This window comes from Pseudorasbora parva, chromosome 12 (genome assembly GCF_024679245.1).
Source record: "Pseudorasbora parva isolate DD20220531a chromosome 12, ASM2467924v1, whole genome shotgun sequence".
Classification (NCBI taxonomy): domain Eukaryota; kingdom Metazoa; phylum Chordata; class Actinopteri; order Cypriniformes; family Gobionidae; genus Pseudorasbora; species Pseudorasbora parva.
In genome coordinates this window covers 5,311,029-5,328,286 of record NC_090183.1, presented here as the reverse complement: position 1 = coordinate 5,328,286, position 17,258 = coordinate 5,311,029, and the positions used below count along the sequence as shown (strand labels likewise).

General features: G+C 36.1%; 1 protein-coding gene across 1 annotated transcript; it reads left to right on the top strand.

Annotated features, from left to right (window-relative positions):
- The first annotated feature begins 1,196 nt into the window (after positions 1-1,196).
- pxmp4 (peroxisomal membrane protein 4) lies at positions 1,197-4,200 on the top strand. The gene is made up of 4 exons (XM_067458244.1): positions 1,197-1,390; positions 1,690-1,752; positions 2,101-2,299; positions 3,924-4,200. The coding sequence occupies exons 1-4, from the start codon at positions 1,278-1,280 to the stop codon at positions 4,182-4,184; spliced, it is 636 nt and encodes a 211-aa protein (XP_067314345.1). The 5' UTR covers positions 1,197-1,277; the 3' UTR covers positions 4,185-4,200.
- Positions 4,201-17,258: the final 13,058 nt, after the last annotated feature.

The window sequence follows — 17,258 nt, the reverse complement described above, 5'->3', positions numbered from 1 at the left end:
GTTACTTTACTCACAGCTGATTGGTCCAGTTTCAGTTTGAGATCTCTTATCCAGAACATAACCTGCCCCAGAGCAGGTTAGCCGTGGAGCATAAGTTACTATCAGTGTTGCCACAGTTACTTTGAAAAAGTAATCTGATTACTGATTACTGATTACTCCTTTAAAAAGTAACTTAGTTACTTTACAGATTACTTGATTTTAAAAGTAACTAAGTTAGATTACAAGTTACTTTATTAGTTACATTGAATTCTTAGTTACATTGAATACAACTCTTGAATTGTCTTGCCTATATAAACTTTAATTTAACAAACAAAAAATTGCTCTGAACATTTTCTAAATTAGGATAATAAAAAAACGAAACGAAAAATAACTACTTTGACATTAAAAACAAAACTGAACTATTTTAATGGCTGCAACAATGTAAAAAGTAAAATAAATAAATAAAAAACACGGCTCCAGCCCCCGGGCTGAGAATTTTGATAAGCTGTCGTTTTTAACTATGGAAAATTACTAAAATAGTAACTCACAGTGACTTGGATAAGTAACTTTAATCTGATTACTGGTTTGGAAATAGTAACACGTTAGATTACTCGTTACTGGAAAAAAGTAGTCAGATTAGAGTAACGCATTACTATGTAACGTTACTGGCATCACTGGTTACTATGGCGATGAACACTGCTAAAAGCCAAAGCACTTTAATGGTACCTAAAACCCAGGATTGGCACAAACAAGGCTTAAAAAAATCTGGCTAGCCAGCTAAACCAGCTTCATGGTACAGGCCCCTGGAAATCTGTTTATCTATTTATTAAACTCTGGATTAGACCAAGTCTAGGACCATTTAAAACCATGACAGAGAAAGCAGATTCATCTGCTTCTGTTCATCTGGTTTAAAAGGCCATGTTAGTCCAGGACTAGGCTCATCCCATAGAGAGAGAGAGAGAGCTAAAGTTACAAGTGAGCATCTGAAATGACAGGTGTGACTAAACAAACAACAAAGTGTGTAGCGCCCCCTCATACTGAACGTCAGTAATGATAGGCTAGTTGCAGATCATACTTCAGTATAACCCTCCTAATGCGTTCAAAATTCGATAGAAACTATTAATATATCAAAATCCTACCGGGATACAGGTTTTCAATTTTTGACGCAAATGTTGAATATTTCATGTATCGTTTTTGTTCTTCTGCGTACTGTGAGCGGAACCGTTAACAGCGGGAACGTTCTAAATGTTGCACCATGCGCCGCGTGTGTTACAGCGTTAGGTGTCCGTAGAAGAGTCATGGCAGCCTCAGATCTGTTTAAAACTTTATTGTACACAGTCAACAATCTCCTGCAACAACACAAATATAAAAGTGCCCTGGCTGTCGTCAAAGGCTTCAGGAATGGAGCTGTGTGAGTCTTTTTTTAACAGCGGTTTTATGCATGGTTGTTAATAAATGCAGGTGCATATTTGTAATTCTAACCTTGTTTACATTTCGACATGGGGCACTTTTGATTCGTCTTGCGTATGGAAATGATACAAATCAGTTTCTTTTGTTTCTCCTTCTTTGAGTTTTATAATATAACATTTAAAATAGGTATTCATATTGCTAGTTTTAAACAGACTCACTGTAAACATGAAATGGTTCATAAGAAGAGAGTCTGACACTCAAGTCTTTATTTATGTTTTATTTATTATATTTTTTTTACAGATATGGGGCTAAAATTCGTGCTCCTCATGCCTTAGTGATGACGTTTCTATTCAGAAGTGGCAGGTGAGGTGAACTTTGAACTTTCAGATAACCAACTTCATGTCACTTTTAATGTCAAAATAGTTTTAGTCTGGTGCTTATCCTTAGATAGCTGCTTTTACTTGTTGATAAATTGATAATATAATGTGGAAAATACTTTGTGATTATTTTATCATTCAAAATATACATTTATAGTTACACTTTGGTCCAAAAGTATGAGATGACTAGTGACAGTGCTAATATTTAGCATTTTTCATATATGCATGTATGTATATGTGCGTGTAATTGTGTATATGACGAATGATCAGCTAAACTTATGACAAACATGACATATAATAAATCTAATACCGTATGATCTTTGCACACCCCCAGTCTGAGAGAGAAGTTTAGGGCGATCGCACAGGCCACGTACACTCACTCCAGGAATCTAGCCTGCTTCGTGTTCACATATAAAGGCCTGCAGGCACTCCAGCAGCACTTACAGGGGAAACCACTGCAGTCTCACTCCTTTCTTGCCGCGTGTCTTGGAGGCTGGCTGGTGTTTGGAGAAAATAACAACATTAACAGCCAGGTTAGTGGAACTAAGTAGATTATCTGATTTATCATTAATACCTAACAACCTTGTTTCCGTTGAAAAGGTGTTTGAACTGTTATTGTTCAGGGTGAAGCCTGACATATGAAACAATAGCCTTCTTTTTTTTTTTAAATGCATGATGTTATTGAACCTTCACACAAAATCCTAAAAAAGGCACATATTTTCTTCAGAGGCCAAACTGAGCAATAATATGCAATATGGTGGAGATGCTGATAGTTATATTGCCAAAAAGTAAGATGAAATTCTGATATCTTGTCATGCAACTCAATATTTTTTTTATAAAGGCAAGGCAGACTACTTGCATAGAATGCATACAGTAGGCTACATGTCAAAAATTTGGAGAAATTAAGATTATTTTTTTAAAGAAGTCTCTTCTGCTCGACAATTGCTGAATTAATTTAATCAGTAAAAAATAAATAGAAATAATAATAATATTGTGACATTTTATTACAATTTAAATGTAAACAACTGTGATTATGTCTATGTGAATATATAACACGTAATTTATTCCTGTGGTCAAAGGGGATTTAAATTTGTCACATGATCATCCTTCAGAAATCATTCTAATATGCTGATTTGCTGCTTAAGAAACATTTCTAATTATTATTATTAATTTTGAAAATGATTTTAAATTTTTTTTGCTGCTTCATGTTTTTGTGGAAACAATGATACCATTCAAAAATGTTGTGGTAATATAAATTATCATAATATTATCAATCATGGATATCAAGGATGCTTTAAATTGATTAAAAGTGGCAGTGAAGACATTTATAATGTTCAATTTCATAAATGCTTTAATAAATACATGTAATAAGCAATAAAAATGCTGTTCTTTTGAACTTTCTATTCATCTAAGTATCATCATCAACTGTTTTTAACATTATACATATACAGTATAGTCAAAGAAAACAATAATTTTATATTCTAATAATATTTTTAAATATTACTGTGTTTATGATCAAATAAAAGCAGCCCTGGTGAGCAGAAGAGACTTCTTTCAGAAACGTTGAAAAAAAAGTATTTTGACAGGTAGTGTGTATAAATGTCAGTTGTCACACAAGTCTTATAAAATATTAAATGCTGAGATTTATGATTTATGCATTTTTAAATTTGAATTTGGTGTGTGAATGTGAGGCAACATATAAAGCGCTTTGGATGGCCATGGGTCTATGATTGATATATAAATGCAGTCCATTTACCATTTAAAAATATAATGCAATGCGATATAATGAATACAACGTACAATATCAAAGTTGTTCTTGTATTTACTTTGTAAATTTCAGTAAAGATTTCACAGCAAAAAGACCACAAGAACCACAAGCTGAAGGTAGACATTTGTACAACTACAGTTACACTAAAAAGCTTTTTACTTGTAAATCAGACGACAGAAGGACTGTAGGAGATTTTGTGCGACAGGTTCATTGACAAAGCTTTGCTCATTTGGAGGCCTTAGAAATTTGGTATCAAATATGAAACAGTAGGCTTTAAAGAATACAAAATGACACATGCTTTGATGTTTTTTTTGTCAAATGGAAAGACATTAATTGACTTTAGGAGTGATTTCTCTTTATATAATATCTATTTTATGATTTCTGCTCAGATAAACATGTACCTGCTGTCCCGGATTCTCTTTGCCTTATCTCGACTAGCAGTGGAGAAGGGCTTCATCCCGCAGCCCAAGAAAGACCCGTTCCCCCTGTTTGCCACACTGGTCTGGGGCATCGTGCTCTGGTTGTTTGAGTATCACCCTCACACACTCCAGCCTTCCCTCCAGTCCTCCATGAACTACCTCTACCACGACAGCAACACATGGCATGATATTTCAGACTTTCTCATCTATAACAAACCCAAAACCAACTGAGGTACCTTCATGGACAGACCTATGCTCCTACATTCACCGGTAGAATCTAGCTCAAATAACAGGCCGCTTTAGAGTTGAACACACTGAAGGGTTTAATTACTACACCATTATTTTTGGCACATATAGAAATCGTATCTCAAAAGTGTGCTACATTACGTGGCTAGAGGTTGAACTAAATGATCTTTTTGCACATCATCTCTAGACTGGAACAGATTATGTTCGCTCCACTTTTACTCTCAGCTGTACTTGATAACTTTGATAAACCATCATGTAAGGACAGTTTATGAATTTCTTGAAAACAATGTTCGGGCCACATTTCAAACAAAGCAATAAATTTGCTTTAAGAATTAAATTTTGTGTAATGAAAAAGTAATTTGACCTAAATGTAATTTTAGGACCATTAAGATTGTATTTATGCATTATGCATGATGCATTATGACATTATTTCATGACATATTCTCATTATTGTTATATGTCCACAGACTACTCATAATTTATTATTTTGTTTTCCTATAATTCCCATTGTTGTCAACGCTAGTTAATTTCTCTGGTAACACTTTGCAATAAGGTTTCATTAGTTAACATTAGTTCACTGCATTAGTTGGCATGAACTAAAAGTATGTATTCATCTTAATATTATAATTATGTTAACTTTAGTGAATGTACTGTGATCTAACATAAATTTTTATTAACCACCATTAAGAAAGTTTAATAAATGCTGTAAAATATAAGTTTCTCATTGTTAAATGCATTCACTAATGTAAAAAAATGAGACCTTATTGTGAAGTGAAGTGATACAAATTTTCTGATAGTACAACAAATACTGCCAATGATGTGTAATTATATGATTTAAAAACAGTCCTTTCAAACAAATCCTGTTTTTGCATCATGGCAATGAGGAATGAGAATCATGAAACCTGTCAAAACTTCATTTTCTTGATTGTTCATTTTTTCTCTTGTTTTTGAGGTAAAATATGACCCGGGCATGTTTGGTGAGACAGTCATATTACATTAAATGTAACATAACATAATCAGAGTTCCTAAAACAAAATAATAACAATATATTAATTAATGTTTTAATTAAAAAATAATGGGTCCATAGTTTATTCCTTATTCTCACCACAGCATTGATCAATTGATGAAGTGCTTTATATATTTTATTCTTCTGCTGATTGCAAAACGTTTAATAATTGAAATTTATGTGTCAGTCAGTATAAGCAGCAATTTAGTAAGTTTTTATTTTTTTCATGTGTTATTTTGATGGAAGAATGTATCTGTTAACTGATTAAATACAGTAACTGAATACATATGCATGAGTCATTAATAATATTTGAAATATATAAAATATATTATCCTTAGTGTATTAAATCTGTATGAAATGGACCCTACTGTGGGTGAAAATTGCATTTTTTTTTTTTTTTTTTTTGAAGAATCGCTGGGATCTGATCACGTTTTAGTATCAAACTCAAGTTCATATCGTCAAATAAAAATCCACTGCTATCTATGATCCTTATGCCAGGTATCGCTTAAATATATTTTATTAAATTATTCTGGTTTAAGTTCTCGTAGGAAACTGTTACCAAGCAGCAAACACTTTAGAATATTTCTTTCACCAAGTCAACCCAGTTTTTATAAATCTTATATCGTTTTTTTTTTTTTTTTTATTAGAGCATTTCAACTTGTTACTCGCCATCAACATAGTCAAGGAAGTTGAATGTGTTTTAACTCCAACTGTTTTCATATATCATCCTGCTTCAGGGAACTGGGTTGTAGTAATTTAGTAATGTTGTCATGAAAACGGTACGTAGAAAATATTATTCAGCATATAGCCAAATTTAGTGATTACAAATATATGTAAAATTAAATCGTACTCAATTTTTTTATATATATATTAGAATGGGCTGTTTTAGATAAAAATGAAAAACCCTATTTGGACGGTAATTGTTTCTCACGTGGAAGTCCGAAATAAAATAAAAGTCTAGATCTTTAAAATGCATCCAAATTACAGCGAAGCACTAGCCTGGATGCCAGCCGAACTTTGCCCCGCCCACAACATTTTTAGGTCGGGCGGTTCGTAAGCCGCCTGCCTCTGACCGATGCCTGTTTATCCTACGTTTCTTGGATTGCCCTTGTTTGCTGTATTAATAAATTACTGCAAATGGATCCGAACGCCTCAGTCTCTTCGTCACAGAAGACTTCACCACAACAGGATCCAGCAGATTTCCTTCGCCTGGCCTCTGAGGTTTCCGCTCAAGCTAAGGTACTGACTGCCCATCAACAGCAGCTGGTGAAACTAACCTCTCTCACGGAGGAGCTTGTGAGATCTGTCCGAGCCCTCTCCTCGCCGAGCACGGCCGAAGATCAAGCTCCGAATCCTACCGCACCGGCTTCCGTGCCACCTGCCGTGAGTAACAATTCCAATCACCCTAAATTATCCCTTCCCGAAAAATTTGATGGCTCACATTCCGCCTGTAAGGGATTTCTGTTGCAGTGCAGCTTGTATTTTGACCAGCAGACACAGTCCTACATCACGGATGCCAGCCGCGTATCCTTCATATGTTCCCTACTCACCGGCCGGGCTCTGGATTGGGCTACCGCACTCTGGTATGGAGGTCAGCTCTCCTTTCCCTCTTATGATGACTTTCTAACTCAATTTAGAGAGGTGTTTGAACATTCTGCGGGAGGAAGGGATCCAGGAGAACTATTGCTCACGTTGCGTCAGGGAAACTCTACTGCAGCGGACTACACACTCTCGATTCGGACCCTGGCAGCCCAGACTCGATGGGAGGAGGGACCTCTCAAACTGTTGTACCGCAAGGGATTGAACTCGAATCTCCAGGGAGAGCTGGCATGCCGCGACGACGGGAAATCCTTGAATCAACTAATGGAGCTCGCCATCCGCCTCGACAACTTGATTCGCTCCCGACGCACACTTCTCAGACCCAGCTCAGTCGAGGGTGCTTTCCCCAACGCGGAGCCGGAGCCCATGCAGATTGGCTACACACGTCTCTCCATGGCGGAGCGAGAGAGGAGACGGCGTAATAATCTCTGCATGTATTGCGGAGAGGCGGGACATCTGAGAGCCACCTGCCCGGTCAATCCTGCGCTCAAGAATTCTCCTGCAGTGAGTTCCAAGTACACTTCTAGATTGTTTGAGGTGAATAGTTCTTTGAAGATTAACGGACAAATTCTAAACTTAAAAGCTTTGATTGATTCTGGTGCTGCTGGAAACTTCATCGATCTTGCCTTCGCAACTCACCATGTTTCTCTCCTCGCATGTGACTCTGGGGTAACCGTGGAAGCGCTCGATGGACGCCCCCTGGGGTCAGGAGAGGTGCAATACACCACGCAACCTCTCACGCTTAGTGTCGGGAGGCAGCATTCTGAAATCATCCAGTTATTCACGATTCACTCACCCATGCATCCGGTTATCTTGGGGCTCCCCTGTCTGGAGAGACATAACCCCCAAATCTCCTGGTCTGAAGGGAGGATTTCCCAGTGGTCAACAGGCTGTCAGAGCCACTGCATGGTCGCTGTCTCAGGTACTGAACCCCACAGCGCTTCCCTCAAGGGAGTTGAGTTTCAGAAAATTCCCCCCGACTATCATGACCTAGCTCTGGCTTTCAGTGAGACCGAGGCTTCTCATCTTCCCGCTCACCGGGCTGGCGACTGTGCGATTGAGCTTTTGCCGGGAGCGGTGCCTCCACGCGGAAGGGTGTACCCGCTGTCACAACCTGAAACGGAGACCATGAGGGCGTACATTGACGAACAGCTGGCTAAAGGTTTCATTACTCCCTCTACCTCTCCGGCCTCCGCCGGATTCTTTTTTGTCAAGAAGAAGGATGGGGGTCTTCGGCCGTGTATTGATTATCGTGGTCTGAACGAAGTGACGGTGAAATATCGCTATCCTCTTCCGTTAGTTCCTGCAGCCCTGGAGATGCTCCGCACTGCCCGCTACTTCACTAAGCTGGACTTAAGGAACGCTTACAACCTGATTCGCATACGGAGGGGTGATGAGTGGAAAACCGCGTTCTCTACTACATCTGGGCACTATGAATATCGGGTAATGCCGTTCGGCCTTTCCAATAGTCCGTCAGTTTTTCAAGCTTTTATAAATGAGGTTTTCCGGGACATGTTACAGCGGAAAGTGATTGTCTATATTGATGATATTCTGATCTTTTCTGATTCCCTCGAGGAGCATATCCAGGATGTCCGGGCGGTCCTCACGCGCCTGATTGAGAACCAGCTGTATGCCAAGCTCTCCAAATGTGAGTTTCACCAGACAAGTATCTCCTTCCTGGGCTACATCATCAGTGCGGAGGGCGTCCTGATGGATGACAGCAAGGTCAAAGCCGTGGTGAATTGGCCCCAACCGACCTCGGTGAAAGAGCTGCAACGCTTTTTGGGCTTCGCCAATTTTTACCGCAGATTTATCCGCAACTTCAGCGTCATTGTAGCGCCTCTCACCTCTCTGCTTCGTGGAGGGGGAAAATATTTCAAGTGGACAGCGGATTGCACCGTGGCGTTTGCCCAGCTCAAGGAGAGATTCACTTCTGCTCCTATTCTCCGTCACCCGGACCCGGAGAGGGAGTTCATCGTGGAGGTGGATGCGTCTAACACAGGAGCGGGGGCTGTCCTGTCGCAGCGGTGTGGTAAACCTGCAAAAATGTTCCCATGTGCCTTTTATTCTCGCAAGCTTACCTCTGCAGAACGCAACTATGATGTGGGGGATCGCGAATTGCTGGCAATGAAGACCGCCTTTGAGGAATGGAGGCACTGGCTAGAGGGAGCTCATCAGCCTTTTACGGTACTCACTGATCACAGAAATCTTGAATATATTAGGTCAGCCAAGCGCCTTAACGCTCGTCATGCTCGTTGGTCTCTATTTTTCTCCAGATTCGACTTTAAGATCACCTACAGGCCAGGCTCTCAGAATGGCAAAGCGGACGCTCTTGATTTACCTACACGCTGTCTCTAGCTTATTTCTTGTGTTAACTCTTGTATTTTTGACTTGGACTTTGATATCGTTTTTGAACCTAAGCCGCCTGCCTCTGACCTATGCCTGTTTGACCTACGTTTCATGGATTGCCCTTGTTTGCTGTATTAATAAATTACTGCAAATGGATCCGAACGCCTCAGTCTCTTCGTCACAGCCTATTCTTGAAACCTCGAATATGTGGATGACGGCAATTAAACTACCACAAGACCTTGGTGTTTGTCATAAAACAGTAGGTCACTCAGCCGGTGATTTCTCGATTTTTACGTGGGTGGTGGGAGAAAAACACTGACATTCTGGCCCCTGATGAAAATACCTTATGACCCCACGAGAAACAATTCTCAATAGGGCTTAAGCCAGATAAAAATATAGGCTATTTTATAAAAGCTTAAAAGCCCTAAGTCCTGAAGGATGAAATATGTACGCTACTTTGAAGGTTTATTTAAAAAGTAGCCTAAATTACCATTTGGTTTCAGCAGTTCTCAGTAAAAACAGATTCTCAAACATATAGGTCATGTCTGGGTTTTGCTCAATAATTAATTGTTCCCTTAATAATTTTATGCTGTAGGCTAAGGCTGGACAGTCAGCCGTTTCCTTTCACTTTGGGTGTGATTAAAGTTAGAAAGCCACATGTGTAAAGAGTGAGTGTGCAGCATCGCCTACACTAGGCCTATAGGACTGTTATTTTTTAAATAAATTCCAAAGTGTTTAGCAAGACCATTATAACCTAATATATATATATATTGTTTTAGTTATTTTACAACATCAAGTTAAATGTAATGAAAATGAGAACTGTTGTAGCTGAAATAAAATCATTTTTCATATTTTTATATACAATTTATATATTTTTATTATTTTAAAATGATTATTATACATTTATATAAAATACAATGTTATTATTATTTTAAAAATATTTTATTTCAGTTCACATTTATTTTATTTAAAGAAATAATAGTGTTTATTTTAGATGATTACTTTTATCTTTTTTGGAGGAGGTATAATTTATTTTATTATATTTTCTTGTGTGTTATGGAGCTGGGGGAAAATAAAATGAATTTTGTTGTTTTTCAGCATATTCTTCAGTTCTTGCAGTAAAAAATATTGAAACCATTTTTATGGTTTTAGTAACAACCATGCATTCTTTTCCGATGTCTAGTAATGTAAAAGAGGTCATGAATTTATTTCTCGAGTTGTGAAATCCTCTTCTCTGTAAATACTAATATATGCAGTGGTTATGTTGTCATATAGAGTATTTCATAATCCTCTTACCAAATGATAGTGTCTCAATCAGGGTTCTTTGGGAAAAAGGCAGTATAGAGGCTTGTTAAAAACAAGCATATCTCACCTCATAATCAAAATAAAGTTTGCATTGTGTAAATCAGCCTTTTTTGTGTAGAATGATTTTTTTTCTTTCAGATTTGTATTTTTTTCACCATGAGCCCCCCTCATCCCATTCGCATACACTGTATAAAAAAAATCAGGTCTCAAATTGAAAATCTTCTAGTGCCTGATCCCATCTACATTTTTCAGTGGGCCAAATTGAATTTCTGTAAATTAAATTGCATCAATTCACAGAAAATAAATCTGACCAACTGAAAAATTAAGATGTGATCAGGCACTAGAAACTTTTCAATTGGAAACATGATTTTTTTTAAAAATTTTTTTTTTTATTTTTGATTTTTTTTACAGTGTATGCAAAAACAAACAAAACAGTTATTTACATTGTAATGCATCCTTGTAATGTTTGTTATACTGCCTTTGATTTATGCTGATTTGTCAATATAAACATTATTGCTTTATGTATGTCAATATAGGCATATATTTGTATATACACTGAACAAAATTATTAACGCAACACTCTTGTTTTTGCCCCCATTTTTCATGAATTCAAAGATCTAGGAGTTTTTCTATATACACAAAAGGCCAATTTCTCTCAATTATTGTTCACAAATCTGTCTAAATCTGTGTTAGTGAGCACTTCTCCTTTGCCAAGATCATCCATCCACCTCACTGATGGGCCTACTGTAGACAGCATGATTATTGCACAGATGTGCTTTAGGCTTGCCACTCTAAACTGTTGGGTAACCTATAAATGCAGGCCTTTTAACATGGGGTGTGTAAGGGTGGGTCTCCTACAGTGGCTCAGGCTGCAGGGTTGCCGAACGACTAAAAAAACTTTATCAGCAGCCCGATTGTAGCAAATTTCTTGTTTTTACCACCCACTGCTACTTATGCCAACGACGGAAATAAGCGCAGTTACAATAGCAAAATATGTAATAATATATATACACACACACAAACACATATATAAAATATATATTTTATAGTGTTGTCAAATCGATTGATTGCGAATGATTGCATCTAGCATAACATTTTGGTTATGTAATGTATTTGTGTAGATATATATATATATATATATATATATATATATATATATATATATATATATATATATATATATATATATATATATTTGTTACAGAAAGTAGACTCGGACAACAAGATGAGGTTAATGAAAAGTTTTATTCACAGCTTTGAGCAAACAGGTTAACTGGTGAGTACAGAGTTCAATATCTTTGATGTAAAGGTTATGCATATCTTGACTTTTCTTTGGTTACAGGTGCAGGAGACCGTGGATGGGGAGATAGCTGAGAGTATGAGTGCACACACCTCGTCAGGACAATGGTGAATATGTGAGGGGGGGCTGACAGAAGACACATAGGACACAAGACGGGGAGACACGCTGGCGATGAATGCAGGAGATGAATGTTGGAGATAGACGTTGATGATAGACGCTGAAGATAAATGCAGGAGATAGACATTTGAAAGGCATGCTGGAAATAGAAGTTGGTGATAAATGCTGGAGATGCACGCTGGAAATAGACATTGGTGATAGATGCTGGAGATGAACACTATGATAGACGTTGGTGATAGACGCCTGGAGATGAATGCTGGAGATGTACACTATAAAATATATATTTTATATATGCGTGTGTCATATTTGTGATGGTTGTAAAAAATAATGATGCTTGGTTTTGTGCTCAGTGACCCATTTTGATGTTTGTTTTTGGATCACTGTCCTGTTGGAAGGTCCAAACAGGGCCCATCACATATCTTCAATGCTGTGGGCCTAATTTTACTTTTTTCAGATACATGGCATTATGGATTTGATCAAATACCAACAGACAGAGGTGGTAAAAGTACTCAAAAGTTATACTCGAGTGAAAGTATATATACCTAAATAAAAAAATACTCCAGTAAAAGTAGAAAGTCCTCCATTCAAGCATCACTTGAGTAAAAGTACAAAAATATCAGATTTAAAACGTACTCAAGTACTGAAAGTAAAAAGTAAATATTCAAATTAACTGTAAATATCAATAATTAAGCATATGCATTGCATTAATATGCAATGTTTTAATTGAACAAATGATAAGATTAGATACTGCAATTAAAAATTTGTTAGATTTGCAATTAATAGGAGACAATGAAGCACCTTAACGCAGTATAGGGGTTAAACTTAAAATAGACATGTGCCATAACATTAGCTCCATAAAACAGATGAGGAGCAAGATACTATTAACTAATTCAAAATTAATTCAAAAGCCATAACCACAATGACATATTACGTAACAAATAGTTAATAGTCATGTGCCTCAACAAGTAAAGTCATACTATAATTCTGCCAATTGTTATGATTAATGATTAATTAAACAGACAACTGAGAGTCGGAATGCATGGCTTTGAATACAGGAATGTACATTATTAGTTCATGTAATATGTTATTAGGGAATTAATGATGTCATATTTAATTAATAGCAATTCATATATTACTTAATCTATTAATCATAGAGAATGTGCATTAGTTGCTGATGCAGTAATCATTAATAAATGGTTTAGTTCTTCATTAGTAATACATTAACTCATGATTATCTGTGCATTAGTTAGGCATGAATTATAATAGTGCACCTGTATTGTAAAATGTTACTGATGTTTTCATAGTAAATTGTGTGCCGAAAAATAAAAAAGTTGGGGAAACACTGAGCTACCTGGAGAACATTGACCTGACCTGACTTGTCAGCTTTTCCAAGTCTATACCTGACTGGATCATCCATGACCGACCAGACCGGTTTCAAGTGTGGAAATCAAGTGGAAATCAAGTGTAATAAATACATAATTCTTGGAGCGGGCATGGGGAAATGTATTGGAGTAAAAAGTTAACTTTGCCTTTAATATTGTAGTGGAGTAAGAGTAAAAGTAGATGCAAATAAAATATACTCAAGTAAAGTACAGATCCCCGAAAAAAATACTTAAGTAAAGTATCAAAGTATTTTTACTTGATTACTTACCACCCCTGCCAACAGATAAAAAATCAAAACCTGACAGCCTGTGCTAGAAATCTTATAATGGGCCATGTTTGGATCTTCCAACAGGACAGTGATCCAAAAACAAACATTAAAATCAAAACAAAATAGGGCCACTGAGCACAAAACCCACGCATCTGTAATGGCCATCCCAGTCCTCTGACCTGAACCCTATGGAAAATGAGTGTCTCAACTGAAGAGAAGAAGCACCAATATGGAGCTGTGAATCTGAAGGATCTGGAGAGCTTCAGTATGGAGGAATGGTCTGAGGCCTGTTGCATGAAGCTAGCTGAACAATGAGTTTCAGAGTAGATTTAAAGTTGACAAATCCAGATAAATCCAACCTGGTTTAGATCAAGTTCAACCGTTTCTCAAAGCTCGGTATCATGGGCGTAGATTACGCGGGGGACGTGTCCCCCTCACTTTTAATAAAATGTATTTTCGTCCCCCGCACTTTTACTGGGTCTCACCGATCCTAGTCGACCCGCTCCGAGCGGGATTCGAACCGGTGTACCCTGTGCGGGGGCGGACAAGTTAACAGGGACGCTAACGACAGCCTTCTCTAAACTCGGTTGATAGCGCGCTTCTAGAGGTCATTGTGAATACATCAAGATTTAAATTCAGAGACAAAAAATTATCTATGCATGACCTGTAATTTTTTCCGAATCTTAATATGAGGAGGGCGCTCTCATAGAAAGTCCAAAAGTGGATTCGTAATACCCTGTCACGCTGGAGCTGCAGCTGAAGGAAAACAATCGCTATGAGTGAAACGTGACGACGACAATCAGACGAGTGCGACAATATATGCTTCATGTGTGTGTTTCAAACCATCTCAATATAGGCTATTTATTGACAATAAAGTATCATATGAATAATGCAGCTTTTTTAATGTTTAGTATTCTGCTCACCACGGCTGCATTTATGTAATCAAAAATAGTTAAAACAGTAATATTTTGAAACATTATTACAAATTAAAACCGCTTTTTTCCCTATGTGAATATATAGTAATTTATTCCTGTGATCAAAGCTGAATTTATCATCATTACTCCAGTCTTCAGTGTCACATGATCCTTCACTGATCATTCTCAGATGAGGATCTGATGATCAACACACATTTATGATTATTATCTGTGTTGAAAACAGTTCCCAAAATGTGGAAACCATGATAGCCTACATGTTATTTTTCAGGATTATTTAATGAATAGAAAGTTCAATGGACAGCATTTATTTGCATTTATTAAATAAATGATCTAATTTGTAATATTAAAAATATCACTTGTGATCAATTTAATGCATGTCTGGTCAATAAAAGTATTAATTTCTCTCTTTTTTAATTTTACCACAAATGTTTAGAAAATTAAGCATCACCATGTGCAGCACAACTGATAATAATCCTAAATGTGTGTTGATCATCAGATCCTCATCTGAGAATGATTAGTGGAGGATCACTGAAGACTGGAGTAATGATGATAAATTCAGCTTTGATCACAGGAATAAATTACATATTACTATATATTCACATAGAGAACAGATGAGTTACATCAAATGGACTGCATTTATATAGCGCTTTTATCCAAACCGCTTTACATTTACATCAGAATATATATATTTTTTTACATTGCATAAAATCTATGGAGTCTTAATGCAGAAGTGTTTGTAGTATATAAACCAATCATAAAATTGGCACAAAAAAATAGAATAATATTATATATATATTAATTATTGGTTATTGTTCAGCAGTGTATTTGATATCTTGCCCAATTAAAAGCAAGAGATGCGATAAATTATATTGGTCCAAAAAAAAAAAAAAAAAATTGTATTACGACATTTCTGTCCCCCTCACTTCTGAAAAGATGGCTACGCCCCTGCTCGGTATGAACTTTCTCTGTCAACTCAGATTGAAGCGCAGAAGCGCGTGCACCTGAAAGTGTGACACGTGTGGCAAACAGCCAATCACAGCGTCCGTTTGATTCACTTCTCTTCTGAAGATTGAGAGATCGTTTTGAAAATTATTATGCACTTAAATGTGTTTACAAGGCAGAAATAAACACTGCTGCTGCGGCGGCGAGAGTTTGAGAAGGCAGCTAAAAGAATATCTGACTATATTAATGCATATTGTGAATCAAAGAGATATGCCTAATAATTATAGGTTTACAAAGAGCTCAAATCAATACACGTTTATAAGAATTATGAATGTATTATATTTATATTACTATTTGGCTACTTTTTAATTAAAATCATATTTATATGAACATATTATATGAATTCAAAGTGATTATACTTCATATCAAATAAATATAATTATTAGCACCAAAAGATCCAAAAAATATTTTCACAAGTTTTTTCATTATAAACTTCTTTAATGTGGAACAAGAGCTACAGGGGGTGTGGCTTTATTGCATCTTTACTTGCTGCTGATTGGTCCAGTTTGTGTTTGCGATATCAAACCCAGAATAAAACCGGCTCCAGAGACTGTTAGCCCTGTAGTGTCAGTTACCAAGGTGATGAACACTGATAAAAAACAAATTATTGGTGCAATTAATCAACTTGACACCTCACAAATTTTTTAACATTACAAATCACTCAAAAGTTAATGAGATTTTGGCGTGTTATCTGATACAACATGCGAGTTTAATATTTTATTGCATGTTAGTAAGACGAGGACATGAAAATATAGGCTACTGCATTGTAGGAATGAGCCAGATGGTGCTAAATACATTACAAAAGGTAGTTGGTGGATCTGCCAAAAATCATGATTTTTGGCAGATCCACCACAGTGTGATTTCGTCATCGTTTCCCGCAGTTGGCTCTGAAATATAGTTTTCGAGTAAAGGCCTACCTTATTTACTAAGTAAATTACTGAAGCGGTACGTATATATATATATATATATATATATATATATATATAAAAGTGGGACAAAAGTAACAAGGGCTACTTTCGTCCCGACAGGAAGTCCTGACATTTAAACACGATTTACTTTCATACTGAAAAACTCTGAAAAAACAAACCTTCAGGATGTGTAACAGGAATAAATAATATATATATATATATATATATATATATATATATATATATATATATATATATATATATATATATATATATATATATATATATATATATATATACTTTCATACTGAAAAACTCTGAAAAAACAAACCTTCAGGATGTGTAACAGGAATAAATAATATATATATATATATATATATATATATATATATATATATATATATATATATATATATATATATATATATATATATATATATATATATAATGCATATTATGTTAATTTAATTTTAATATTGTTGAAGAAAAAAAATTATCAAATAGATTGACATTGCACAAAAAATATTCTAAACCTACAAGTTTGTATTGTCAGGTTATATTTGAAAAAATTGATTAAACTTAAAATTGAAAATGAAAAATTTATTTAATTTTTTTTGCAAAGATAAAGTAGCTACAAAATATGTTTGCAGTTACATATTAAAAAGTTCATAGTCAGGTATATTTAATAAACAAAAGAGTAACACAAAACAATCTAGGCTATCGTTGTGTTACTTTTGACCCACCTGTGTGTTACTTTCGTCCCAACTGACGGGGTCAAAAGTAACAATCCTCATCTTATGTTCAAAGTAAAATTATACTGTAGTTGTTCTGCATTTGTACAAAATACCACCTGTTATTGATAGACCACACTTGTGAGTTATTGACCA